At 38.7% G+C, this 27,721-nt stretch overlaps 1 protein-coding gene across 9 annotated transcripts in view; it reads left to right on the forward strand.

The window, feature by feature from the left end:
* Positions 1-27,721, forward strand: part of CEP162 (centrosomal protein 162) — a 93,383-nt gene that overhangs the window by 796 nt on the left and 64,866 nt on the right. For 6 of the 9 annotated variants that reach the window (XR_015132371.1, XR_015132370.1, XR_015132369.1 and 3 more), the window contains exons 2-6: positions 1,336-1,451; positions 10,734-10,845; positions 14,557-14,703; positions 15,038-15,218; positions 19,000-19,067. Coding sequence is in view for 6 of the 9 variants with exons in the window: in XM_086316403.1 (XP_086172529.1) it covers positions 1,395-1,451; positions 10,734-10,845; positions 14,557-14,703; positions 15,038-15,218; positions 19,000-19,067 (565 nt within the window). In the remaining 3 variants the exon portion in view is untranslated. Of the gene's footprint in view, positions 1-1,335; positions 1,452-6,869; positions 10,433-10,733; positions 10,846-14,556; positions 14,704-15,037; positions 15,219-18,999; positions 19,068-27,179; positions 27,328-27,721 lie in introns of those variants that run through there. The other 3 variants (XM_086316405.1, XM_086316404.1, XM_086316406.1) reach the window with 3 other exon arrangements.

Genomic DNA, 27,721 nt, shown 5'->3' on the forward strand with positions numbered 1-27,721 from the left:
TTGTTCTAATTTGTATACTCCACTTTGTTTTAGGTAGATTATGAGTCTTAATAACTCAATCCAGAAATCTGTATCTGGAAGCGTCTCCACTATCAGGAACAGTGTATTTTGCAAAACTTTTAAATATCGGTTGATAATTAGCTGAATGATAAAACTGCACGAACTCTGCCTTTTCCTTTGCAGAAGGGAAACAGCCTTTTGAATATGCTAGTTTTTAAAAGTTTACTTGAGACCTGGTTTAAGAGATGTTAATACACACACACACACAGATATGCATAGATTTAGGAAATATTGTGAAGACCACTTTCTAATAATTGGATATTAAGAATGAAAATGCAATTCTGAACTCAAGTATAATGCGCACTGTAAAAGCTGTTGTTAAATCAATTTTATTAATGAATTAGGAATCTCTCATTCAGTTTACTGGTCAGCGATTGAACGTATATGCTAAATCATAAGAGAAATGCCTGCCTTGGAGTGGGATCACTGGATCATTTGGTAGTTGTAGGGAAAGAGCAAACTAGCCGAAATGGCGGTGATTAGGCTCTCACCCCAGGGCCTTTCTCTCTCACCCCACATTTGGTAAATACATGGTTATGTAAGAGCTGAGATCACTTATAGCAGTGGGCATGCATGTAACCTATAGAAGCCCCACCTGAAAAGCCCTTGCTTGCCTCTGCATTATGGCCGGGTTATGGCTGTGTCTCCTGGGTCAACCAGGGCAGAATACACTGCGTCTGCTGTGCCAGTCAGGAGAGACTAAATATGTCTGCAGTTGCTAGGGTTCCTTGACTTTTCTTCCGGCTTACAGCTGGCGACTTGCCTACTCTGGGTGCAAACAGAACAGTGAGATGTAGCAAGACAGTAGTTATATTTTTGTTTTTTTGTGAGGTACCTGCATACTGTTCTCTGTAGTGGCCACACCAATTTATTTACATTACCATCAATAGTGTAGGAGGGTTCCTTTTTCTCCACCCTCTCTAGCATTTAGTGTTTGTAGACTTTTTGATGATGGCCTTTATGACTAGTGTGAGGTGATAGTTCATTATAGTTTTGATTTGCATTTCTCTAATAATTAGCGATATTGAGTGTCTTTTCATGGGCTTTTTGGCCATTTGTATGTCTTTGGAGAAATGCCTATTTAGGTCTTCTGCCCATCTTTTTTTTTTTTTTTTTTATGTTGAACTGTAACTGAACACCTGAAATTAACATAACATTGTAAATTAACTACATTTAAATATAAATTTTAAAAAATGTCTTAAGTTCAAGTCTGCCTGTTTTTTTTGATGTGATGTAGATTTCCTTAAAGGATGTTTATTATCTCTTGCCATTTAGCGTTTCCGATGTTGTAAACACTCCAGAATGTTTACTTTGGAAAGTGAAAAGTATTGATAATGGCCCACTATTCCAAAGAAGAGCTGGATGAAGAGTTTGAACAGTTCATGAAAGAAGTAAGTTCATATTTTTAGAAGCTATATTGTAAATTGTCTCACCAGAAACTCATTTCTTCAATTCTCCATTTCACCTGTAAGATACAGCCAGTCAGTCATCAGGCTCTGTCACCTGTCTCCAGAGTATATCTATCATCCCTCTAGTTCTCTCCCTTTTCACTGCAGCCATCCTAATCCAGGGCACCATTATCTCATTAGGCTACTGCAACAGCTGCTACTTCCTGTCCCAGTGGTCCTTCACCACACTGCAGCCAGCATGGTCTGTGACATAAATCAGACTCTGTTCTTCCAATGTAAAACACTCTATTCCTTCCCATCACGTAGAGAATAAAATCCAGACTGCTTCTTGGGGCTGGCAAAGCCCTAGTGCCTTTGGGTATGTCCACCTCACTGACTTTATACCATTCCTTCCCATTTTCCAGTCATGCCTTTTTTCTCCTCCACATATGCCAACTCAATTCATGTTAGGAGCTTTGTACTACTAGCTGTTCCGTCTGCCGGTACTAGGAGCTTCCCTGGTGACTCAGATGATAAAGAATTTGCCTGCCGTGCAGGAGATGTGGGTTCAGCCCCTGGGTGAAGAAGATCCCCTGGAGAAGGGAAGGGCAACCCACTCCAGTATTCTTGCCTGGAGAATCCTATGGACAGAGTATCCTGGTGTGCTGTATAGTCCGTGGGGTCACAAGGAGTCGGACATGACTGACTGTTCACTTTCCATGCCAGTAATGCTGTCTGTTCCTCCGTTCTTTACCTAGGTGGTGAAGATCTCTTCTTAAAAATCCTACCTGAGAGAGGTTTTTTCCCTATTGACCCAGTAAAAGAAAAAGTAGCCATCAGGTTCCTTCTTAGTATACCATGTACTTAATTGTCCATGTTGCACTTAAAACCATTCATTATTTTACTTCTTTAGCTCTGTTTTCTGTCTCCCATAAGAATGAATGGTCTATGACATAATGGCTGTGTTTTTTTAATTGAAGTTTAGTTGATGTACAACATTATGTTAGTTCAGATAGTGATTCTGTTTTCATAAATTGTATTCCATTTAGAAGTACAAAATACTGGCTATATTCCCTGTGCTGTATGATATATCCTTGTAGTTTATTTGTTTTAAACACAGTAGTTTGTACCTTTTAATCCCTACCCCTGCCACTATTTTGCCCCTCCTCCTTTCTCTCTTCCCACTGGTAACACTAGTTTGTTCTCTATATCTGAGTGTCTGTTTTCTGCTTTGTTACATTCATTCATTTTACTTTTTTTAGATTCTACATGGAAGTGATAACATATAGTACTTGTTAACCCTGACTTATTCCACCAAATATAATACCCTCCAGGTCCACCCATATTGTTTCAAATGATGAAATTTTATTCTTTTTATGGTTGAGTAATATTCCACCTTCAGTCCAACTCAGTCGTGTCCGACTCTTTGCAACCCCATCAACCGCAGCACACCAGGCCTCCCTGTCCATCACCAACTCCTAGAGTCCACCCAAACACATGTCTATTGAATCGGTGATGCCATCCAACCATCTCATCTTCTGTCATCCCCCTTTCCTCCTGCCCTCAATCTTTCCCAGCATCAGGGTCTTTTCAAATGAGTCAGCTCCTCCCATCGGGTGGACAAGTATTGGAGCTTCAGTTTTAGCATTAGTCTTTCCAGTGAACACCCAGGACTGATCTCCTTTAGGATGGACATATATACATATATACCACACCTTCTTTATCCGTTCGTCTGTTGATGAATACTTAGGTTGCTTCCATATCTTTGGTAGTGTAAATAATGCTGCTGTGAAAAATTGGGATACGTTTATCTTTCGGATGAGTGTTTTTGTTGCAGGAGTATATTCAGGAGGGGAATCATTATATCGTATGATACTTCTGTTTTTAGTCTTTTGAGGAACCTCCATACTGTTTCCATGGTGACTGCACCAATGCACATTCCCACTAACAGTGTACATGGATTCTCCTTGCTCTACATCCTCACCAGCATTTGCTATTTGTAGCTATTCTGATAGGCTTCACAGGTGGCTCAGTGGTAAAGAATTCACCTGCCAATGCAGGAGACCTGGATTTGATTCCTGAGTCAGGAAGATCCCCTGAAGGAGGAAATGGCAACCCACTCCAGTATTCTTGCCTGGAGAATCCCTTGCACAGAGGAGCCTGACAGGCTACAAGGGTTGCAGAGTCAGACACAACTGAGCATGCACAGAGCCATTCTGACAGGTGTGAGGTGATATCTCTTTGGAGTTTTGGTTTCATTTCCCTGATTAGTAACATTGAGCATCTTTTCATGTGCCTGTTAGCCATGTGTATATCTTGTGCCCATTTTTTAATCAGATCGGGGTTGGGGGGGCGAGGTTGCTCTATTTTTATTGAGTTACATGAGCTATTGATGTATTTTGAATATTTACCCCTTATTGAACATATGATATGTGATTTTTTTTTTCCCATTCTGTAGGTTCTTTTCATTTTGTCAATAGTTTCCTTTACTGTGCAAAAGCTTTCAAGTTTGATTAGGTCCCATCTGTTTATTTTTGCTTCTGTTTCCTTTGCCTTAGGAGATAGACCCAAAAAAATAACTGCTATGATTTATAACAAAGTGTTCTGTTTATGTTTTTTTCTAGGAGCTTTATGGTTTCAGGTTTTACGCTAGGTCTTTAATCTATTTTGAGTTTTTTTGTATATGATGTGAGAACTGTTGTTTTACATGGAGCTATTCAGTTTTTCCAGCACCACTTACTTCAGTAAGAGACTTTTTTCCATTGTATATTCTTGTTTCCTTTGTTGTAGATTTATTGACCATAAATGCATAGGTTTATTTCTGGGCTCTCTATTCTGTTCTATTGATGGATGTGTCATTTTTGTGCCAGTAACACAGTGTTGTGATTATTGGAGCTTTCTAGTATAGTCTGAGGTCAGAGAGCTTAATACCTCCAGCTTCATTCTTTTTTCTCAAGATTGCTTTGGCTATTCAAGGCCTTTAATTGTTCCATATAAATTTTAGGATTATTCTGCTGCTGCTGCTGCTGCTGCTGCTAAGTCGCTTCAGTCGTGTCTGACTCTGTGCAACCCCATAAATGGCAGCCCACTAGGCTCCCCTGTCTCTGGGATTCTCCAGGCAAGAACACTGGAATGGGTTGCCATTTCCTTCTCCAATGCATGAAAGTGAAAAGTGAAAGTGAAGTCGCTAGTTCATGTGTCATGCATGTTTTGATAGGTATACATTAAGTCTGTAGCTTGTTTTGGGTGGTATGTACATTTAATAATAAACTTCCAGTCCATGAACATGAGATATCTTGCTATTTCATCGTATCACAGTCAGTTTCCTTTATCAGTATTTTATAGTTTTCACACTGTATAGCTTTCATGGGCTTCCCAGGTGGCTTAGTAGTAAAGAACCCACCTCTAATGTAGGAGACAGGGGTTTGATCCCTGGGTCAGGAAGATGCCCTGGAGAAGAAAACGGCAACCTACTCCAGTATTCTCACCTGGGAAATCCCGTGGACAGAGGAGCCTGGCAGGTTACAGTCCATGGAATGGAGTCAGACACGACTTAGCAACTAAACAACAACCACGTCTTTCACCTTCTTGGTTAAGTTTATTCCTATGTATTTTTTTCTTTTTGATGTGATTTTTAACACACATAGAGACTACTTTTGTCCATTTATATCTGTTAACATTTGCTTTATATATTTGTTGTAGTTTAGTCGCTATGTCATGTCTGACTCTTTTGCAACCCCACGGACTGTAATGCGCCAGGCTCCTCTGTCTATAGGATTTCCCAGGCAAGAATACTGGAGTGGGTTACCATTTCCTTCTCCAGGGGATCTTCCTGACCCAGGGATCAAAGCCAAGTCTCTTGCATTGCAGGTGGTTCTTTACTACTGAGCCACTATATTCAGTTCAGTTCAGTTCAGTCGCTCAGTCGTGTCCGACTCTTTGCGACCCCATGAATCGCAGCACGCCAGGCCTCCCTGTCCATCACCAACTCCCGGAGTTCACTCAGACTCACATCCATCGAGTCAGTGACACCATCCAGCCATCTCATCCTCTGTCGTCCCCTTCTCCTCCTGCCCCCAATCCCTCTCAGCATCAGAGTCTTTTCCAGTGAGTCAACTCTTCACATGAGGTGGCCAAAGTACTGGAGTTTCAGCTTTAGCATCATTCCTTCCAAAGAAATCCCAGGGCTGATCTCCTTCAGAATGGACTGGTTGGATCTCCTTGCAGTCCAAGGGACTCTCAAGAGTCTTCTCCAACACCACAGTTCAAAAGCATCAGTGCATATATTTTAATGAACGTTGTATCCTCTTCTTGTGTTGATCCCTTTATCATTATATAATGCCCTGGGTCTTTGTTTTGGACTTTGTTATAAAGTCTATTTTTTCTGATTTGAGTATTGCTACCCTTGCTTTCTCGTTGTTTCCATTTGTGTGAAATAACTTCTTGCAACCTCTCACTTTGTTTTTGTGTGTCTTTATCTCTGAAGTGAGTCTCTTGTAAGCAACCTATAGATGGCCTTTTTTGGTTGATGTTGTTCAATCAGCTAACCTATGTCTTTTGGAGCATTTAGTCCATTGACATTTCAAGCAATAGGTTTGTTCCTACTGCCATTGTATTGCTTATTTTTGGGTTTTGTACTACTATTCTGTTCTTTTCTCCTTTTTGTTTCTTCCCTGTGGTTTGATGATTTTCTTTAGTGATATGCTTGTATTCCTTTCTCGGTAGTGTTTGTGTATCCATTGTAAGGTCAAACACATTCTAAAAGATCTGTATTTTTTTTTTCCTCCCCTCTCCAGTATTTTGTGTTTTGTGTCATATTTTACATCTTCATTTTCATCCCTTGCCTGTTTGTTGTAGTTATAGTTGATGATACAATTTTTCTTTTCAATCTTTGTGATAATTTATTTAAGTGGTTTGTTCACAGCCTTTACTGTATATGTGTCTTAATTAGATTTTTCCTTTCCTATACGTGCTTGCTTCTTATAGCATTTTCTTTTCCACTGAGAGAAGACTCTTCAATGTTTCTTTTAGGATCAGTTTAGTATTGATGAACTCTTCTAGTCTTTGCTTGTCTGAGAAGTTCTTCATCTGTCCTTCAGTTCCAAATGATAATCCTGCTGGGTAGAGTATCCTAGGTTTTAGTTTTTTCCTTTTTAGCATTCGAAATATGTCATGTCTTTCTCTTCTGGCCTCCAGAGTTTCTGCAGAAAAATCATCTGATAGCTTGGTGTGGGGAGGAGGGGCAGTTTGCTTGTATGTGACCCTTTGTTTTTCTGTTGTTGCCTTTTAGAATAATCTCTTCCACTTCTAACGTTTTAATAACTCTTCAGTTATTATATGTCTTGGTGCGGGTCTATCTGTATTCATTTTGTTCAGGACTCTCCATGCCTCCTGTACCTGGATATCTGTTTACTTCTTCAGGTTCTTCTAGAGGCTTCCCTGGTGGCTCAGACAGTAAAGCATCTGCTTGCAATGTGGGAGACCTGGCTTTGATCCCTGAGTTGGGAAGATCCCCTGGAGAAGAAAATGGCAACCCATTCCAGTATTCTTGCCTGAAAAATCGCATGGATGGAGGAGCCTGGTAGACTACAGTCCATGGGGTCACAAAGAGTCAGACATGACTGAGCGACTTCTCTCTCTCTCTCAGGTTCAGGAAGTTTTCAGCCATAATTTCATCAAATAGATTTTCAACTCCTTTCTCTCTGACTTCTCCACCTGGGACTCCTCTAATATGAATATTGGTATACTTGATGATGTCTCAGAGGTCCCTTAAATTGTTTTCATTTTTTAGATTTGTTTTTCTTTTTCCTGTTTGATTATTCTGTCCTCTAAATTCTGCTGTTAATTCATTCTAGTGTGTTTTTCATTATAGTTGTAGTCTTCAGATCTGATTGGTTCTTTTATATTTTCTAGTTTCTTGTCAAAATTCTCACTGTGTTCATCTATTCTTTTTTCTAATTTAATCTTATTACTAATGCTTTGAACTCTTATCTGGTAAATTGTTTATCTCTGTTTTAGTTTTTGTTCTTTTGTTTGAAGCAAATTCCTCTCTCTTCTCATTTTGTTTAACTTTCTCCATCTCTATGAAATTAGGTGAAACAGTTACCTATCCCCATCTTGAAGGGGTGTCCCTTTGTGGGAGCGTCCCTATACAGTCTGTGTGCCCTGTGGCTTTGATGGGAGAGCTGGATCTGACGTAAACAGGAGTCATGTCTTTCTCCAGGGTGTGCTGATAGCTATCGTTTTGGTAGGCAATGGGACTAGAGATGAAGGTGCTCAAGCCAGAGCCAGGTGTCAGCCAGGGCTGCTTCTCTGCTCAGTGACAAACACCACCCTATGAGGGTGGGAGCAGGTCCCAAGTTGCTGGAGCAGAAGCCCTGCGGGCTGGGTCCCAGCTGGTTCTATGCCCTGTGTGTACACTTCCCTCTCCTGGCATTGTCATCTTTCCCTAGAGAGGAGCAGAGCTGGAGCAAGCGGGGCTGGAGTAGGGGTTTGGCTTGTTCCAGGGTAGTTACAGGACGGCAGCCAGAGTTCCATGCAGTTTCGTCTGCTTCCTCCACCTTGTTTTGGGAGTAAGGCAATATGTGCACACTCCTCACAAGCAGAGTTTGGGTTTCTTACAGCCCTGTTGTCACTGGCTTTCTAACCAGCTAAGGGGACTCATGTCCCCAGTGTCAGACCCCAGGGCTGGTACCCCACATATGTAATTCTAGACACTTACTCCCCAGGGTGGGTCTCTGAGCCTTTTAATCCCCTTCCTTTTCTGTATCCCTTCCCTGGAGAACAGGCCCTGACCTGATCTCTTTTCTTCTCTTCCTACCCACGTTCATGTGGATCTTTCTTATAGCTTGTACTACTCAACATTTTCAAGGTTCATCCATGTTGTCATATCTATTAGTACCTCATTCCTCTTCTGTAGCTGAATAATATTGCGTTGTATGGATTTGCCACATTTTGTTTACTGACATCAATTGATGGACATTTGCGTTTTTTATACTTTTCTGCAATTATCAATAATGCTGCTCTGATACTTGTATGTAATTTTTGTGGGGATATGTTTTCATTTCTCTTATGTATGTACCAGAGGGTGGGAAATGCTGGGTCATGTGGGTTAACCTCAACATTTAACCTTTTGAGGAACTGCTGACCGTTTTCTAGGTGGCTGCACCATTTTACTCTCTCATCAGAAGTACATTAGTAGTTTTAGGCTTCCAGTTTCTCCATATCCTCAGCAGCACTGTTGTTAACTGGGGAACCAGCTTTTGTGTTTTGTTTTTTATGATCGTAGCCAGAAAGCAATGTGGAGGATTGTCGAAAGTGAGAATACCTTCTGTGCATTAGACAGTGCCTGCCCGCGCATTCTCCATTTCTTTTATGATCTTTGCCACAACCCTGCAAGGTCGCTGTTACCTTGCCTGTTTTCTAGATGTATAAACAAAACTAACTTGTTTTGAAGTTAAAATTTGAACTCAGATCTCTCTGGCTCCAAGAACCTGTAGTCCTTCTTTCATGCCCTTACATAGCCCTGAGTTTAGGAGGAAAAGACTGAATCTGAGACAGGTTATCAGAGTTGGGTAAGCAGGGAGAGACAGAAAGGAGAGAGAAATGGGACATTTCAGGGTGACAGTGAAGTTTAAGGCTGAGTGGAAAGTGATCCAGTGAAAATTCAGATGGAGTAAAGAGTATTCTTTCTTTCCTTCTCCCCCTCTTCCTCCCTGGTGGTCAGGAAAGACAGTGAGTTCTTTTTGAACATTTTGAAATGGCGTTCTTACAAGTCACTGAAGTAGAGTTGTTTGCTTGGCGGGTGGAAATGTGTGTGTAATCATCTAAAAAATTTAAAAAGTCATTCCATTGCCCTAGTTGGGGGACCATACAGGTGTCTTTGAAAGTAGACAGGTTTCAGTCAGGGAAACCCAGTTTTGAACCCCAACTCTGTTATCACTTACTGACAGTAGCAACCTGGGAAAGTTGCTTAACTTCTCTGAGTTTACTTCCCCATCAGTAAATCTCTGCTGGATTGTTTGAAGAGTGAGATAACCTGGGTATAGATCCTGACATAGAGCAGGCATGTCATTAATAAATGTTAGTTTCTTCTCCAGAAGAAGTATGTTAAAGTGAGGGTAAAAAGGACTAAGAGCAGAGTTCTGGATAAATTTCGTTAACAAAAGAGCAGAAGAGCCAAGAGCTAGTAGAGTTGGTTAGGAAAGGTCACAGAGATGAGGTGTATCCTGGAGGAGGTGGTACTGTGACCTTGAAGAGAGTTTCAGGAAGTGAGAGTTGGTCACTGTGTCAAATCCTGTGGTCTATCAGGGAGACCGCTGACAGTGGTTCTTTATTTGTGGATTTTGGAGGCCTTTGGTGACTGAGGAAAGTTACTTTGGATGGGTGCCAGATTTTCAGGAGTTCAGCAATGACCTTGAGAAGTTAGAATGTATACAAAATAAAAGTGATGGGTAGAGTGAAAGGGAGGTGTAGGACTAAGGACCTCTGCCTCTCTCTCGTTTGTTTTTGTTTGCTTTTTAATTTGTTGTTTAGTCTGACTCTTGTGATCCCATGTACTGTAGCCTGCCAGGCTCCTCTGTCCAAGGAATTTTCCAGGCTTGAATACTGAAGTGGGTTGCCATTTCCTTCTTCAGAGGATCTTCCCAACCCAGGGATCAAACCCACATCTCTTCCATTGGCAGGGGCATTCTTTACCGCTGAACCACCTGGGAAGCCCTTTTCTAATTAGAGGAGACTTGAATGTTCATTCTTTTATCCTACGATTATGGCAGGTGCTGTGCTTGGCCCTGGGGATGCAGCAATGAGCAGGTTTAATAACCTGAGGGAAGGAGGGGTGGGAGACTGAAGAGGGAGTGAGATAGAGATGCAGTAGGATTACCTGGTAAGAACCTGGCGAGGAGGGAAGTGGGCCCCTCTGCAGGTTCTTCTTGGAGTGGGGAGAAGAATTTCTCTTCTGAGAGAGGAAATCAGTGTCTTAACAGGTGAGTCGAGTGGTAGAGTGAAGGGAGTTGAGAAGAAGGGTGGTTTTGACTGTAGGGTCTTTATTTTCTCAGTCAAAGAGAGATACTGGCTTAGAGTAAGGGAGGTAGATTGGATTTAGAGTAGGAATTTATGATTGTAGTAAGATTTGGACCTAAAGGGTAGAAAAGGAGAAATAAAACTTTTTCATTAAAGTTTATTAATCATTGTAACAAGCACTAATTGTCAAGATCTAAGAGAAACATTTTCAGTGATAATCTGGAATTCTTGAATATAAAATTCAGTAGCCTATATCTGATTTAGCTTTCAGATGATTCTTTTGAAAATTCAAATAAAACACCTAGACAACCTAAAGAAGTGAAGAAGAAAGATACAGTGCCATGGTGGATAACTGAAGATGAATTTGAAAGTGGTGGTAAATACTGCTAATTTTAAATTATTTGACCACAAGGGGGCAGACAAGACTTTTGATTCTGGATTTTCTTACTGTGCTGTTTAGGTTGGCCAAAACGTTCCTTTGGTTTTTTAAGTAAAACTAAAAGACAGATTGTTCATTTTCATCAAGAACTTTATTGAGCAACATATTCACCATTTTGTTCCACTACCTTCTTCCATTTTTCATAAAACTTTGTAATTCCGTCTTGCCCAAGCTATCTTTTCGAGCAAAGAATTGTTCCAGGTGCCTTTTACAGTCTTCCAGGGAATTGAAATTTTTTCCATTAAGAGAATTTTGTAAAGACCAAAGTAAACGGGCATCTAAAAGTACAGTGTCTGGTAAATACAGTGGATGAATCAAAACTTCCCAGCTAAGCTGTAGCAATTTTTGCCTGGTCATTGAAGAAACTTGTGTTGTCTTGATGGAAGATCAAGTGCTACCTTTAGTTGGTCTAACTGGGATCAGTACTTGTTGGAATTAATTGTTTGTTTTTCCAGAAGGAGCTCATAATAGAAGGCTTCCTTCCATCCCTACCATATATACATCCCCACCATATATACATCCCCTTCTTTGGATGAAGACCAGTCTTGTGTGGCTGGTGGTGGTTCATTTCATTTGCCCCACAATCTCTTTGGTTCCACATTATTGTACAGTATCTGCTTTTCATCACCCATCACAATTTATTTTAAAAAGCACCATTTTTATTATGTTTCAGTAGAGAATTGCATGTGGAAATACAGTCAGGAATTTTTTTTTGCTTATGTGGCACCCAAAGTGATTAATGTAACCAAACTTGTGCAAAGGATTTTCAGCACTTGACTGGGATATTTTAAGTATGTCAGCTGTTTCACGCATGGTATAACGTATATTATTCTCAATTAATTTCTCGATTTGATCACTATCAACTTCAACTGGGCTCCCTGACCATGTAGCATCATCCAGTGAGAAAACTCCAGCACAAAATTTCACAAACCACTTTTGAAAAGTTTGATCACTCACGACACCTTCCCCATTCACTGCACAAATCTTTTTTTATGTTTCAGTAGCATTTTTACCTTTCTTGAAATAAAAAAGTATGATACACCAAATATGTTGCTTTTTCTTCCATCTTCAGTATTAAAATGGATATGCAACAATTCACCAGTTTTGGTAAGGTTTTTTTTAATGCACCCTGATATGCCAGCTGTCACAATATAATCTAACAAAACTTTTTCTAATGAAGTTAAAGACAGCTAAGCTCTACTAGAGCCATTTTTGGGAAAAAATCAAATGAACCTTTTGGCCAACTCAATATAAATATGTAAGGAAAATAATATTAATAGTGAATTTTAAGTTTGCATTGATTTTCATATTAAATAACTTTATATTTGTTATATAATTGAGACTGTATTTCTGCATTATCAGATTATTTTACATTCAAATAATTTATAATTAGTTTTAGATAGTGAACAATACAGGTATATTTATATGTTATGTTTAATGGTAAATTGATTTAAGGTGATTTAATAAGATACTCTGACAGTGTATTAATGTCATTGCATTTGGAGGATTTTAATAGATCTGTTGATTTTAGTATCACTGTCTGTTAATAACAGTAAAAAAAACAAATACCATCGTCTTAATGGTAAAGAACTCATTATTGATCCTGTCTAGCACATGCTTATACCTCTCCCAGAACTTTTCCTAGTCACATTTTACAATGGAAAAATTGCTCCCTTGCCTGTTTCCTGCATTATAGCTAGTATATGTGATACTGCCGAATTCATAAGGATCCCCAGGGTACCTCTGTTAAGTAACTGTGATAACAGAATCTGTGGATCTTTAAGCACTATTTTATGAACTGATAGGATTTCTATAGTTCTTTTTCCTTGTACTCCTGACCCTCAACAGTAAATAATAAATATTTAATAAGTAAATCTTATAATTTAATAGTCATTTCTCTGTTCTTTTTAACACTTTAAGGAATTGTCGTATTGAAAAATTCAGTGTATTTTTCAGTAGATTTTCATAAATCTATATCATGCACAATGCTAAAGCTTGTATATGAAGAATTTTTTGTTTTAGAATCTTTCCCCGTCTTGGTGCTTGAAAAGGATATTATATGATTAAGTACTATTGACATAGTTGACAAAATTTGAGACTTAATTAACTTTAAAATCTTTCTCCTAGAAGGTAGTGAATTAGAGCTGGGGTATGCAAACTTATGCAAATTCACTCTAAAGAGAAAGAATGAGTCCTAGACCAACACTTAATGTAACCTAATTAAAGAGACTAAATTTTTTAAAAAAGAATGTATCAATCAGTGGATTTGATTAGTAAGGGATGCAAAGGATACTTAGGAAGGAAACTTTGACAATGTCTATTTAAACACAGAGGGGAGAAGGTTTCTCTACCCAAGGGCATAACCTGGTCCCTCGTTCATTCACAAGCATTTACTGAGCTCATATTACCTTCTGAGTGTTTGGCACTAGTATACAAAAACAAAATATGATTCCTGCCAGCAAGAATGTAGATGCTTCTAAGGGAGAACTGAACCACCCCTCTTGAGAGGAATGCATTTCTTAAAGAGACACTATTAAACATCAACATTGAGCCAATTCTACCTTATAATTTTGCTTTCTCTTTCAGTTGCCATTAAGACAAAATGTTCTGCAGAGAAGGTGAAACTATATAATTCTATCTACTGGTTATACTCTTCATTGTAAATAACTGAATCAGATCTTGGTTTTGGTTGTATTAGTCTCTTGTGAGGTGGGTTAGTGTGGGTCACATCCCTGAGTCCAGCTTCAGAGCCCGGCTGAGACCCCTGGACAGATGGCTCAACAGCACTCCAACCTTGGCATGCATATTTTTGTCTGAAATCTCCTGATTTCCTCTGTGTTGAAGTTATTATGAGACCCATTAAAACAATTATTCACACAGAGCCATAAAATAATTTGATTCTGAACCCTTTCCAGTAGGACACTAAGTAGGAAATTGAAATCAGAATTTGTAACTTATTTTGATAAGGCTTTTTTCTAAGCAAAAGTGGTATTTTTCTAATCTCAATCTTTATGCCATACATTATAGTTATTTTTTCCGTGTATGAGTATTTTACAACAATTATATACTGCTAGGATAAAGAAAATTTGGTATTGTATAACTTTCCCAGTGTTTTCTAGTGCTTTTAGAATGAAGAGCAAAACCCTTTCCCCAGCCTATGAAGATGAGCATGGTCCGACCATTGACTCCTGCCTTAGGGTTACTTCCCCCAGATTACCCTCACTGAGCTTTTTGCATCCTTGCATGTGGCCTGCCCTCCTGTTTTTGACCCTTGGACCTCCTTGTTCCCCAGCCTGGAGTTGTCTCCCTTCTTTCCTTCACATAAGGCAGGAGATATCTTTCAAGTGGCATGGTTTATGTATTAAGTACTTGTGCTTGAGAATAATTAATTTTTAAAGTCTTGATGCAAATTTTTAAAATATTCCATTGGGTAAGATTCACACAATCAAATAGAATTGCAATTTTTCTTTTGTGAATTTTTGTCTGATTAATTTTTATTTCATATAGCAGATTTAGCTGCTGTCTCCTAGTATAACTCATATAATAGCATAACAAGTCTAAGCTAGTATAGCAGTATTAGTATGTTGGCATAGTGGTCAAAACAATGCTCTTAATGTAAATATCCAACTATATTAAACCCCATCCCAGGACCATTTGGGACAAATGTAAGCTATTTGAAAACAAAGAAGACTTCTCAGCCTGTTATGGAAACAGAAGAGGAGTCTGCTGAAAGGATTCAGTTTCTTAAGAGCAGTGGAACCTCTATCTTGAGTATTGACAGCTTAGAAGCCAATGGTAAGAATTGTGGGGGGTATAAGTTGACAGGTTAATTATGATGCTTAAAATCAGAATTTTTAGAAACATTAACTCTTAGCTCTCTTGGAGCCTCCTTCACAAGTGTGTAGACAGATCTAATATCTTCCCAGAAGGTTTAGAATTACACCTCTGGAGAATCCATATAACCTTATGTATTATGAACACAAATCTATGTTTGGTGGTAAAAGACTAGGTAAAATATGTTATAGATTTTTTTTTAAGTTTTGCTATATAATTTCAATAAATGTAGCATTAAAATTAATTTCTTTAAAATTCTATATGTTAATGAAATATATTTGTGCTTTCTATTTAGAGATAGTTTCTGAGCTCAATCATAGTGTTCTCGGATTGGGACTGGACACATTAGAAGAGCAAGAGGAAAAAGAACAATTTTTTGCCAGACTTGAGAAAGGCTTAACATCGTCCATTGATTATTCAAGGTTAAATAAGGAATTGGATTCTAATGACTCCATACATTTTAAAGCTTTACATAGGTAATGTAAATACAATATAAACAAATCATTAAATAATTTTTGTGTCTTTCTATATTTTTATAAAGTTAGTATATGCATGTAATTAAAGGGGTACACATAACAGGCAAAATTTAAATCTTATTTTTAATTCTATTTTCTGTTCATTATTTTGATCAGGGTGATTGTGTTTATGAGTGGGTAGAATATGATTGGTATATGTATTGATTGGAATATGTTTGTATTTGAGCCTCTAGATATCTAAAATTTCATGCATGATACACTTTTGAGGTGAACAGCATATTGCTGAATAGACCTAACCAGGAAGGTAATTTATTAAGTCATCTTCTACAGATAAAATGAGTCCAGGTAGCTATTAGAAACTCAGGGGAGGGGCTTCCTTGGTGGTCCAGTAGTTAAGACTCTATGCTTCCAACTGCAGGGGACACAGGTTTGATCCCTGTTTGGGAAGCTAAGATCCTGCATACTGTGTGGTACGGCCAAAATTTTTAAACAGGAACCAGGGAACAAAGATCTGGTTTGTGTCCTACCTTTGTGTATGGTTCACCCTAAAGATTATCAGGAAGCCTCGTTTATCCTGGAAATTCTACTAGTTTACTGAGCTGGTGCCTTGTGCATGCCATAGACCTTTGGCATTCTTGAGATTTGTGAGACCTGATATCTTTAATATCCTCAGTTTTAAGTTTTCCATCTAATTTTGAAAATTATAAATGGAAGTCAGGTTACAAGTTTAAGATTTTAAGAACACCAAACTACAATTAAATTGAGGGTTAGGAAACTCATACCCTCTGGTCATTAGAGTGCCTGGTCTCCTCAGGATGCTTAGTTTCTTACAGACAGTGGATAAAGCAGTGACTGTCAGTAGTAGAGTCTGAGATGTTTACCCTACTTGCAAACTAAACTGTGGTTTTATGGATGCTGACAATTGACAAGGATTCTTGGGTCAGAAACAAAATGACTTTCTCTTGACAAAAGCAGGACCCAAGTGCCATGTTGAATTGCCTCAGTTTCCCTTGTCCCACAAGGCTCATGGGGTCCATGATGGCTGTCCACCCATGTAGTGGGTTGCTTTACGGGAGAGGGTCCTGAGTTTGAGGACTCTATTGCTTTTTTAATAAGTAGAAACAAGCCTGCTTTGATGGCAGAAGTACTGCCTGTCTTTCAGAGTTGATCACTGCAACTCTTGAGAAGTGACCTAGGAAGGAGGGGCTGTGCCTTATGTTCTTGGCTTACCCAGCAAGAACATGCAGGGACCCTGATGGTCCATGGTGATTGCCTGTCTTAACAGTGACAACACAGAGTAAGCATACACAGGTTTGCTGGCCACAAGTTTTTGTCCCTTTGGAATATTTCTTAACTGTTTCCTTGTTCTTAACAATGTTCCTAGAGATCTCTTCAAGAGAGACTAGAGGTCTCTTCAAGAAAATTAGAGATACCAAGGGAATATTTCATGCAAGGATGGGCTCAATAAAGGACAGAAATGGTATGGATCTAACAGAAGCAGAAGATATTAAGAAGATGTGGCAAAAATACACAGAAGAACTGTACAAAAAAATCTTCACGACCCAGATAATCACGATGGTGTGATCTCTCACCTAGAGCCAGAATCCTGGAATGCAAAGTCAAGTGGGCCTTAGGAAGCATCACTACAAACAAAGCTAGTGAAAGTGATGGAATTCTAGTTGAGCTATTTCAAATCCCAAAAGATGATGCTGTGAAAGTGCTGCACTCAATATGCCAGCAAATTTGGAAAATATAGCAGTGGCCACAGGACTGGAAAAGATCAGTTTTCATTCAAGTCCCAAAGAAAGGCAATGCAAAAGAATACTCAAACTACCACACAGTTGCACTCATCTCACACACTAGCAAGGTAATGCTCAAAATTCTCCAAGCCAGACTTCAGCAATACATGAACCATGAACTTCCAGGTATTCAAGCTGGATTTAGAAAAGGCAGAGGAACCAGAGATCAAATTGCCAACATCCGCTGGATCACGGAAAAAGCAAGAGTTCCAGAACAGCATCTACTTCTGCTTTATTGACTATGGAAATTCTGAAAGAGATGGGCATACCAGACCACCTGATCTGCCTCTTGTGAAATCTGTATGCAGGTCAAGAAGCAACAGTTAGAACTGGACATGGAGCAACAGACTGGTTCTAAATCGGGAAAGGAGTACATCAAGGCTGTATATTGTCACCCTGCTTATTTAACTTATATGTAGATTACATCATGAGAAACGCTGGGCTGGATGAAGCACAAGCTGGAATCAAGATTGCCGGGAGAAATATCAATAACCTCAGATATGCAGATGACACCACTGTTATGGCAGAAAGTGAAAAAACTAAAGAGCCTCTTGATGAAAGTGAAAGAAGAGAGTGAAAAGGTTGGCTTAAAGCTCAACATTCAGAAAACTAAGATCATGGCATCCGGTCCCATCACTTCATAGATGGGGAAACAGTGGCAGCCTTTATTTTTGGGGACTCTAAAATGACACAGATGGTGACTGCAGCCATGAAATTAAAAGACGCTTACTCCTTGGAAGAAAAGTTATGACAAACCTAGATAGCATATTAAAAACCAGAGACATCACTTTGCCAACAAAGGTCTGTCTAGTCAAGGCTATGGTTTTTTTCAGTAGTCATGTATGGATGTGAGAGTTGGACTATAAAGAAAGCTGAGTGCTGAAGAATTGATGCTTTTGAAATGAAGTGTTGGAGAAGATCCAACCAGTCCATCCTAAAGGAAATCAGTCCTGAACATTCACTGGAAGGACTGATATTGAAGCTGAAACTCCAGTACTTTGGCCACATAATGCGAAGAGCTGACTCATTTGAAAAGACCCTGATGCTAGGAAAGATTGAAGGCAGGAGGAGAAGGGGACGACAGAGGATGAGATGGCATCACCAACTCAATGGACATGAGTTTGAGTAAGCTCTAGGAGTTGGTGATGGATAGGGAGGCCTGGCATGCTGCAGTCCATGGGGTCACATAGAGTCGGACACGACTGAGCGACTGAACTGAACTGAATAATGTTTGTAATTATGATACTTCTACTCGAGAACAGCCTAGTCAGAATACAGTGAAGTATTGTATATATGGGATTTGCTGCTAATGTTATTAGAGTCTACAGTTTCTTGTGCCTCCTAATGATCTCACTAAAGACTTGGTTAGTGGACTGAAAAAGGTAGAACTGATTCTTTGGTTTGAAAAAAACACAGTATGTGAACTAATACATCCAGTATAGTTAAAACACCTTGCTGAGTGTTTATTGGTTTAAGGCTGTTACTCAGCTTCCATTTTAGGATGAAATTGCTTATTAGCATGGAAATGCTGACTCTGGGAGTTTTTTTCCTGGCTTCCACATACACTTGACTGGTTCTTGCAGCTTGTGGGCTATTCCTAATCTGTAGTGTAGAAAGTCTGTCTGGGCCCTGAGAAATACAAGGCACACATTTATGTATAAAATTGTATATGTGTATAAAGTGAAGAAATTTGGCATTTTCTGCCCCCCCCCCCTTATATTTCTTCAGTGGCTACAGTTAGTTTCAGGCTTGTAAGAGCCTTCATTTTTAAAACATTGCCTTCATAGTTTCCAGATTTTTAGCTTTTGCTAGGACAAGAGTACTTAAGAAGAAATACATAATGTTAAGAGATTTAAAAAAAAATATTCACAAAAGATTGTGTGGAAATATATTATTAATTTATTATATTATTATATTATATAATATAATAATATTATATTATTATAATATATTATTAATGTGTGATATTAAATATTTTCTAGTAATCAAGCTAATATGGATCTAACTGAAGATAAACATGAGCATGAATCAAAACATGAAGAACTGACAGGTAATTTCATTGGTTTTAAAATTTACACTATTTGAAAAGATAATATAGCTTTTAATAAAGACATTGATAAGAGAGGGCTTCCCTTGTGGCTCAGCTGGTAAGAAATCCGCCTGCAATGCAGGACGCCTGGGTTCGATCCCTGGCTTGGGAAGATCCCCTGAGAGGGAAATGGCAACCTACTCCGGTATTCTTGCCTGGAGAATTCCATGGAAGAGGAGCCTTGTGGGCTACAATCCATGGGGTCGCAGAGTCAGAGACAACTGAGCGACTTTCATTTTCACTTGATAATACAATTTTATTTTTAATTATTTTTCTCAACTTGGAAAGAGCTTGAACAGGTAGAGTGAGTTTCCTGTGTCACAAACAGAGCTACTAAGAAATGGTTATAAGAGAAGGACTGTTTTGTTTGTTGGGAGTGGGTAGTGGACCTATTGGGAAGACAGAAAAAGGAATTTTTGTCCTAAGACCCGGGAAATGTGTACAGCCAGGACGAATACCTCCAAAGCATGGTTAGGGAGATACATTTTTTTCTGTCTTTTGACTTTAAATGTGTCTGTGTTTTAATATTTTAAATGGTTTTCTTTTGGTAGTGTATAGCTGAGTTTTGGTTTTATATCCAGTCAGACAATCTCAGACTTTTAGTTGAAATGTTTCTACCCTTTGCAGAAAGATATTCATTGGTATGGTTATTTACTGTTTTGCCATTTGTTTCTTTCCATCTTTTTGTTGTTATTGCTTTTGTGGTACATTTTATTGGGTTGAGTATTCATAGCATTCCATCTTAACCCTTCTTATGGCTTGTTAGTTGTACTTCTTAGCTGTATTTTTTTAATAGTTACCTTATGATTCACACTGTGCCTGTGCATCTTTACTTCACTAGAGCTTACTTTAACATAACATTATGCCACTTTATATGAATTTTAACAGTAGTAAACTTCCCCCAGCCTTTTTGCCATTTTTGGCATATATTTTTCTTCTATATCTCTTAAAAACCCCACAGTAGAGCAGTATTAGTTGTTGAGGCAGTCTGAGCGCAGGTTGGAAAAGAATTTCCAGACATAGAGCATTTCAGAAGGGAGTGAATTTATTAAGAAAAAAGAGCAGAAATGAAGTGGGTACAGCAAGCACAGTGGGCCAACAGACGGAGGAGTCAACAGTTTTTGTGGGTTAATAGCCAGTTTTTAAAGCCTTAAGGCAGAATTCTTGCTGGATAGTTGGCATTAGGTGATGGATTGGGGCGCTGTAGGCTGCTTACTGGAATGGGCATCTTTGTGTAATTGGGAGTCAGGAAGCTTGATAGTGATTATCAGAGTGCTTTTGGCAAGGTTACAAAGGGGTTCAGTCAGCTTTGAAGGTGTCCTTCTGTGGTGCAAGGTTTTGCACCTGTGGCCTTCAGGAAGGACTCAACATTATTATTGCTTTTAACAGACTATTATAAATCTTATACATAATATAAAAGTCTATATTTATACTTATTCACATAGTTACCATTCCCAGTGAATTTTTTTCCTTTTTATTTTGAAATGAATCTTTAAAATTTATTTTTAAATTAAGTTACAATTAACATATATAACTTATTAGATCAGGTGTACATCATGATTCAATATCTGTATACATTGTGAAATGTTCACCATAATAAGCCTAGTTATCATCTGTCACCTTCAATTCAGTTCAGTCGCACAGTCGTGACTGACTCTTTGCAAGCCCATGGACTACAGTACGTCAGGCTTCCCTGTCCATCACCAACTCCTGGAGCTTACTCAAACTCATGTCCATTTAGTCAGTGATGCCATCCAACCATCTCATCCTCTGTTGTCCCCTTCTCCCACCTTCAACCTTTCCCAGTATCAGGATCTTTTCCAGTGAGTCAGTTCTTCACATCAGGTGGCCAAAGTATTGGAGTTTCAGCTTCAACATCAGTCCTTCCAGTGAATGTTCAGGACTGATTTCCTTTAGGATGGACCGCTTGGATCTCCTTGCAGCCCAAGGGACTCTCAAAGTCTTCTCAAACACCACAGTTCAAAAGCATCAATTCTTTGGTGCTCAGCTTTCTTTATAGTCCAGATCTCACATCCTTACATGACTATTAGAAAAACCAAAGCTTTGACTAGACAGTCCTTTGTTGGCAAAGTAATGTCTTTGCTTTTTAATATGCTGTCTAGGTTGGTCACAACTTTCCTTCCAAGGAATAAGCGTCTTTTAATTTCATGGCTGCAGTCACCATCTGCAGTGATTTTGGAACTCCAAAAAATAAAGTCTGTCACTGTTTCCAATTGTTTCCCCATCTGTTTGCCATGAAGTGATGGGACCAGATACCATGATCTTAGTTTTCTGAATGTTGGGTTTTAAGCCAACTTTTTCACTCTCTTCTTTCACTTTCATCAAGGGGCTCTTTAGTTCTTCACCTTCTGACATAAGGGTGGTGTCATCTACATATCTGAGGTTATTGATACTTCTCCTGGCAATCTTGATTCCAGCTTGTGCTTCATCCAGCCCAGCATTTCTCATAATGTACTCTGCATAGATGTTAAATAAGCAGGGTGACAATATACAGCCTTGATGTACTCCTTTCCCAATTTGGAACCAGTCTGTTGTTCCATATCCAGTTCTAGCTGTTGTTTCTTGACCTGCATACACATTTCTCAAGAGGCAGGTCAGATGGTCTGGTATTCCTATCTCTTTGAGAATTTTCCACAGTTTGTTGTGATCTACACAGTCAAAGGCTTTGGCATAGTGAATAAAACAGAAGTAGATGTTTTTCTGGAACTCTTGCTTTTTTGATGATCCAGTGGATGTTGGCAATTTGATCTCTGGTTCCTCTGCCTTTTCTAAATCCAGCTTGAACATCTGGAAGTTCATGGTTCATGTGTTGCTGAAGTCTGGCTTGCAGAATTTTGAGCATTACTTTGCTAGTGTGTGAGATGAGTGCAGTTGTGCGGTAGTTTGACCATTCTTTGGCATTGCGTATTTTGGGGATTGGAATGAAAACAGATTTTTTCCAGTCCTATGGCCACTGCTGAGTTTTCCAAATTTGCTGGCATATTGAATGCAGCACTTTCACAGCATCATCTTTTAGGATTTGAAATAGCTCAACTGGAATTCCATCCTCTCTACTAGCGTTGTTCATGGTGAGGCTTCCTAGGCCTACTTGACTTCGCATTCCAGGGTGTCTGACTCTAGGTGAGTGATCACACCATCGTGGTTATCTGGGTCATGAAGATCTTTTTTGTGTAGTTCTTTTGTGTATTCTTGCCACTTCTTCTTAATATCTTCTGCTTCTGTTAGGCCCATACTATTTCTGTCCTTTATTGAGCCCATCTTTGCATGAAATGTTCTGTGGTATTTCTAATTTTCTTGAAAAGATTGCTAGTCTTTCCCATTCTATTGTTTTCCTCCATTTCTTTGCATTGATCACTGAGGAAGTGATCTTATCTCTCCATGCTATTCTTTGGAACTCTGCATTAAAATGGGCATATTTTCCTTTTCTCCTTTTCCTTTCGCTTCTCTTCTTTTCACAGCTATCTGTAAAACCGCATCAGGCAACCATTTTGCATTTCTTTTTCTTGGGGATGGTCTTGATCACTGCCTCCTGTACAATATCATGAACCTCCGTCCATAGTTCTTCAGGCATTCTGTCTATCAGATCTAATCCCTTGAATCTTTTATCACTTCTGCTGTATAATCGTAAAGGATTTGATTTAGATCATACCTGAATGGTCTAGTGGTTTTCCTTACGTTCTTCAATTTAAGTCTGAATTTGGCATTAAGGAGTTCATGATCTGAGCCACAGTCAGCTCCTGGTCTTGTTTTTGCTGACTGTGTGGAGCTTCTTCATCTTTGGCTGCAAAGAATGTAATCAATCTGATTTCATTATTGACCATCTGGTGATGTCCATATAGTCTTCTCTTGTGTTGTTGGAAGAGGGTGTTTGCTATGACCAATGCGTTCTCTTGGCAAAACTCTATTAGCCTTTGTCACCTTCTGTCACCTTACATAATTGCAAAAAATTATTTTTTCTTGTGATGAGAAGTTTTAAGATCTGTTCTCTTAGCAGCTTTCAAACAGTTGTGATCGACTATTATTCTGAGTTTCTATCTAGTGGTATTTTTCTTCAGCATGTAAAACCTCCCTAGCTTTTCTTATAGTGCAGGTCTACTAGGAATAAATTCTCTCAAGTGTTGTTTCTGAAAGTATATTTTGCCTTTGTTTTTGAAGAACAGTTTTACTTGATACAAAATTGTAGGTAATTTATTTTCTTTGAGCACTTTAATGATTTCCTTCTGTTGTCCTCTGAAATTTCTCATGAGAAGTCATCTCATGAGTGATTATGTGACTTTGTGTATATAGTGTCTTTTCCCTCTGTTTGAAAATTTTTCTCTTTAGTCCAGTTTTGTGGCAGTTTGGTTAGGATGATCTTGGTGTGCTTTTCTTAGGTTTATCCTGTTTGGAGCTGGTTGAGCATTAATTGATCTGTTAATTTATGGTTTCCATCAAAATAAATGTTTGTGCCATTAATTTTTCAAAATCGTGTCTGGCTTCCCTTGCTTTCTGATCCTAATTGCAAATATGTTAGAAAGTTAAATTTTGTCCCATAGGTCAAAAGACTGTCATTTTTTAAAGCTTTTTTCCTCTCAGCTTTAGTTTTATTGCTAGGTTTTCAAGTTCATTAATCTTTTTTCTTCTTTAGTCTCTTGTTATTCATTGTTTTTTAACTCTAGAAGTTTCTTTTGGATCTTTCTTTTTTCATTTCTTTTAGTATATTTCTTCATGTTCTTTGTTTTCAAGTCCTCAACACTGAGTGTATTCGGCGATCCCGGTATTTGTTTATTTCTGGGTCTCTTCTAGGTGTGGTGACTTTCTCCTCCTTGTAATTCTAGTAAATTTGTAATCGAGTGTTGAATATGTTGTAGATTTTTACATTGTTGAAATGAATTTTGAATTTCATTTTCTTCTTTTCAACAGTATTGAGGTTTGTTCTGGCTGAAAGGTTGATCTTTTCAAGGCTTTTCTTCTGCTTTGTTAGGGGAAGTCCAGAGTAGCCTTACTTCAGCAGAGTTTGACACTGCTGCTGAGACATAGCCCTCTTGATATTTTCACTGGATGCCCCTACTGAACAACAAAGATTTTTTCCACTCGAGCTGGTTAGAGCTTCAAAATCACTTTTCCCTGTGCAAAATATGGAAATTGTCCAACTTCCAACATCCCACTTGTTCTTTGGTCAAACTACACTTAAATGATTCAGTCTGCAGGAGAGACTCAAGGGGGCCCCCTGTAGATTTCTAGGGCTTTGTTTCTGAAAGTTGCTCAGTGGAATCCAACTCTTGGCAACCCCATGGACGATAGAGTCCATGGAATTCTCCAGGCCAGAATAGTGGAGTAGGTAGCCATTCCCTTCTCCAGGGAATCTTTGCAACCCAGGGATCAAACCCAGGTCCCCTGCATTGCTGGCAGACTCTTTACCAGCGCAGCTTCCTTCCTTTATCACTTGCCTGCAGCTTACCTTGTCTTTTCAGTACTCTTATCTCTGTTTTCTTAACACAGTAAGACTGTCCTGATCTCCCTGATCCTGCTTGGCACTCCAGGACGTATGTACCCTTTAGTAAATGTAGACTCAGCTCACTTATTTATCTTTCTTAAGAATCATATTTTTGCACTGCTGATTGTTGAATATCTGAAAATATTAGTTTCATATACTTTATGCATTTTATGCATTATTTTGGAGTAGGAAATAACAACCCTCTCAAGTATTCCTGAAAATTACTTAGATAGAAGAGCCTGGTGGGTTACAGTCCGTGGTATCACAAAGAGTATGCATGTACTCATTATTTACAAAGTCCTTGAAATCTAAAATGGTACAGGTGAAAATCCTCTAGATTCTATCATACTTGAAATTTATTAGCCAAATATTCTAACAGAGAAGGAAAATATATCTCCAAAATGTATCTTTTAGATCAAGAGTTGTTTGCTTATTTTCTGTTTATGCAAATTATATTTTCAAAGTTACAGATATGGAGTATATTAGTAGAAATCCTTCATGTTGAATGTGCAATGTCTTCTAGTCAAACAGATTAGAAGTGTAAAAACTGTTGTTATTGTTCAGTCACTCAGTCATGTCCTGCTCTTTAAGACCCCATGGACTTAGTATGCCAGGCTTCCCTATACTTCAGCATCTCCCAGAACTTGCTCAAACTCATGTCCATTGTGTTGGTGATACCATGCAGTCATCTCGTCCTCTGTCATCCCCTTCTCCTGCCTTCAGTCTTTCCCAGCTTTAGGGTCTTTTCTAATGAGTCAGCTTTTCACATCAGGTGGCCAAAGTATTGGAGTTTCAGCTTCAACATCAGTCCTTCCAATGAATATTCAGGACTGATTTCCTTTAGGATGGACTGGTTTGATCTCCATGCAGTCCAAGGGACTGTCAAGAATCTTCTCCAACACCACAGTTCAAAAGCATCAGTTCTTTGACGCTAAGCCTTGTTTATGGTCCAACTCTCACATCCATACATGACTGCTGGGAAAACCACAGCTTTGACTAGGGACCTTTGTTGGCAAAGTAATGTCTGTACTTTTAATATGCTGTCTAGGTTTTTCATAGCTTTTCTTCCAAGGAGCAAGCGTCTTTTAATTTTATGGCTGCAGTCACCACCTGCAGTAATTTTGCAGCCCAAGAAAATAAAATAAAAATTAATATTCTCATTGTTTTCCAAACAGTGTGAAAGAGCTGGTGGATATTATTATCTCTGATATTTCTCATATGAGAACCACCTTCTCAACTGGGTTTCATTCTTCCATTTTTATATGAACTTAAGTTCCCTTGGTGTTTCTTTTAGAAATTGCTGATTCGCTGTTTTCCTTCCTTTTATTTTTTGTCTGTCTTACATATCTCTGTGTCTACCAATGGCATTTCCTTCTTGCTTCAAACCTAGTTTATTTGTAACAAAATTCCTGAGATTGGTCTCGTATATGTTAGTAATATTAGCATACAGACTATTCCGTTACTAAGTGCCAACAAAATGTAGTTCTGAAAAATGCACATTAGATTAGTACATTTCTTAAATAATATTTGGCTTTATTAACTTTTAATTCAGATTAAGTATAACACAAGCTATAATACTAACAAAGATAAATTATTACTGCTCAACATAATGGCTAAGACTAACATACAGTGCATATTATATAACACTAACTCTTAATCTTCTCAGCAATCTCTGAAATAAATACTGTTCCTACTTTATAGCTGGGAAACATGAGGCAAAGAGTTTGTGACTTGCTTTTGGTTCTACAACTGAAAAATAGTAGAATCAGAAGTTGAATACAAGTCCTCCAGTTCTGGTCACGCTACAAGCACTATGCCACAGTATCTGAACTGTTTTTTGTTCTGCTTCTTTGAGGTGACACAAACACTACATCCTCTTCCATTGATTTTAGAAAGTTCCTGAATCCCAAGTAGTTGTTTAAGTTCATGTCATACTCTTCTGAAGGACTTCCCTGTAGTTCAAATGGTAAAGAAGCTGCCTGCAATGCAGGAAACCTGGGTTCAATCCCTGGGTCAGGAAGATCCTCTGGAGAAGGGGATGGCAATTCACTCCAGTATTCTTGCTTGGAGAATCCCATAGACAGAGAAGCCTGCAGGGCTACAGTTCATGGGGTGGCAAAGAGTTGGACATGACTGAGCAACTAACACTTACTTACTATACACTCCTATATGTCTTCCCTCCTTGTTCATCATCTTACTTAAGTAAGACTAATTCCTGAGGTACTTAAAATTCAGTGATTCCCACTAGAATATGAGAATGTTAATCATCTGATATTGGTCCTAGCATCTAGAATTTAATACAAGGTAATTTCTCTGTAACTGTTATGTGAATTAAATTATGTCTACTGATACTATAAAATTCCAGGCAGAGTTCTTTTTCCGATAGAAGAGAAATAGAGGTGAGCTTCTCAGCCTCAGAATATAGATACTGTTGTAACTAACCAACCAGCCTAGTTTATCTACCTAGGTCACAATACCCATGTTCTTCCACCCTTGTATACCTGTGAACTGAAATGGAGATATTTCTGTAGGTAGATCTCACTGGGAACATCTCTGTTTAACTTACTCATTTTCAGACTTCCATTGTTAATCTGCATTCAAGGAGAAGACTGAAAGATGGTCATTCCAGAAGCAGACTCTCAAACCTCATGCAGTCTCCGCCCATCAGGCCATCCTATCTCTGAACGTGATCTAATTTTTGAAATACAAATAAAATTATGAATGGTCAGTTCTATTCTGAAAAGGTCATTCTTGTTCTGCAGCCCACAAATCTCACTCAGTCCTTCAATTGGAGGGCTATAGACAACCAATTAAAAATTGATGATGAGATCCTGGCCAGACAGTTTCTGCCCATCTTCATCATAAGAAGCCTGATAGCATCATGTTAACTGGATAGACATTTGCCTTCTGCTGCAGAGTCATTGAGATAATAATTTGGGACTTGAGCTGAGAGAAGCCTAGGATTGGGAAACAGTGAAGGTCATTAAGGCTAGTGTTTTCCTAAGGGAGGTGTCAGAGATAAAGCTTTCATAAGTACTGCTTAAGGATAACAGTAGAAATAACTGTAAAGACTAAAAAAATCAACAAGTAAAATCCAACCTTTGGTAAGCAAGTCTAG

The sequence above is a fragment of the Bos grunniens genome, chromosome 9 (genome assembly GCF_055505025.1).
Source record: "Bos grunniens cultivar Pamir isolate PY7600 chromosome 9, Bosgru_T2T1.0, whole genome shotgun sequence".
NCBI lineage: Eukaryota > Metazoa > Chordata > Mammalia > Artiodactyla > Bovidae > Bos > Bos grunniens.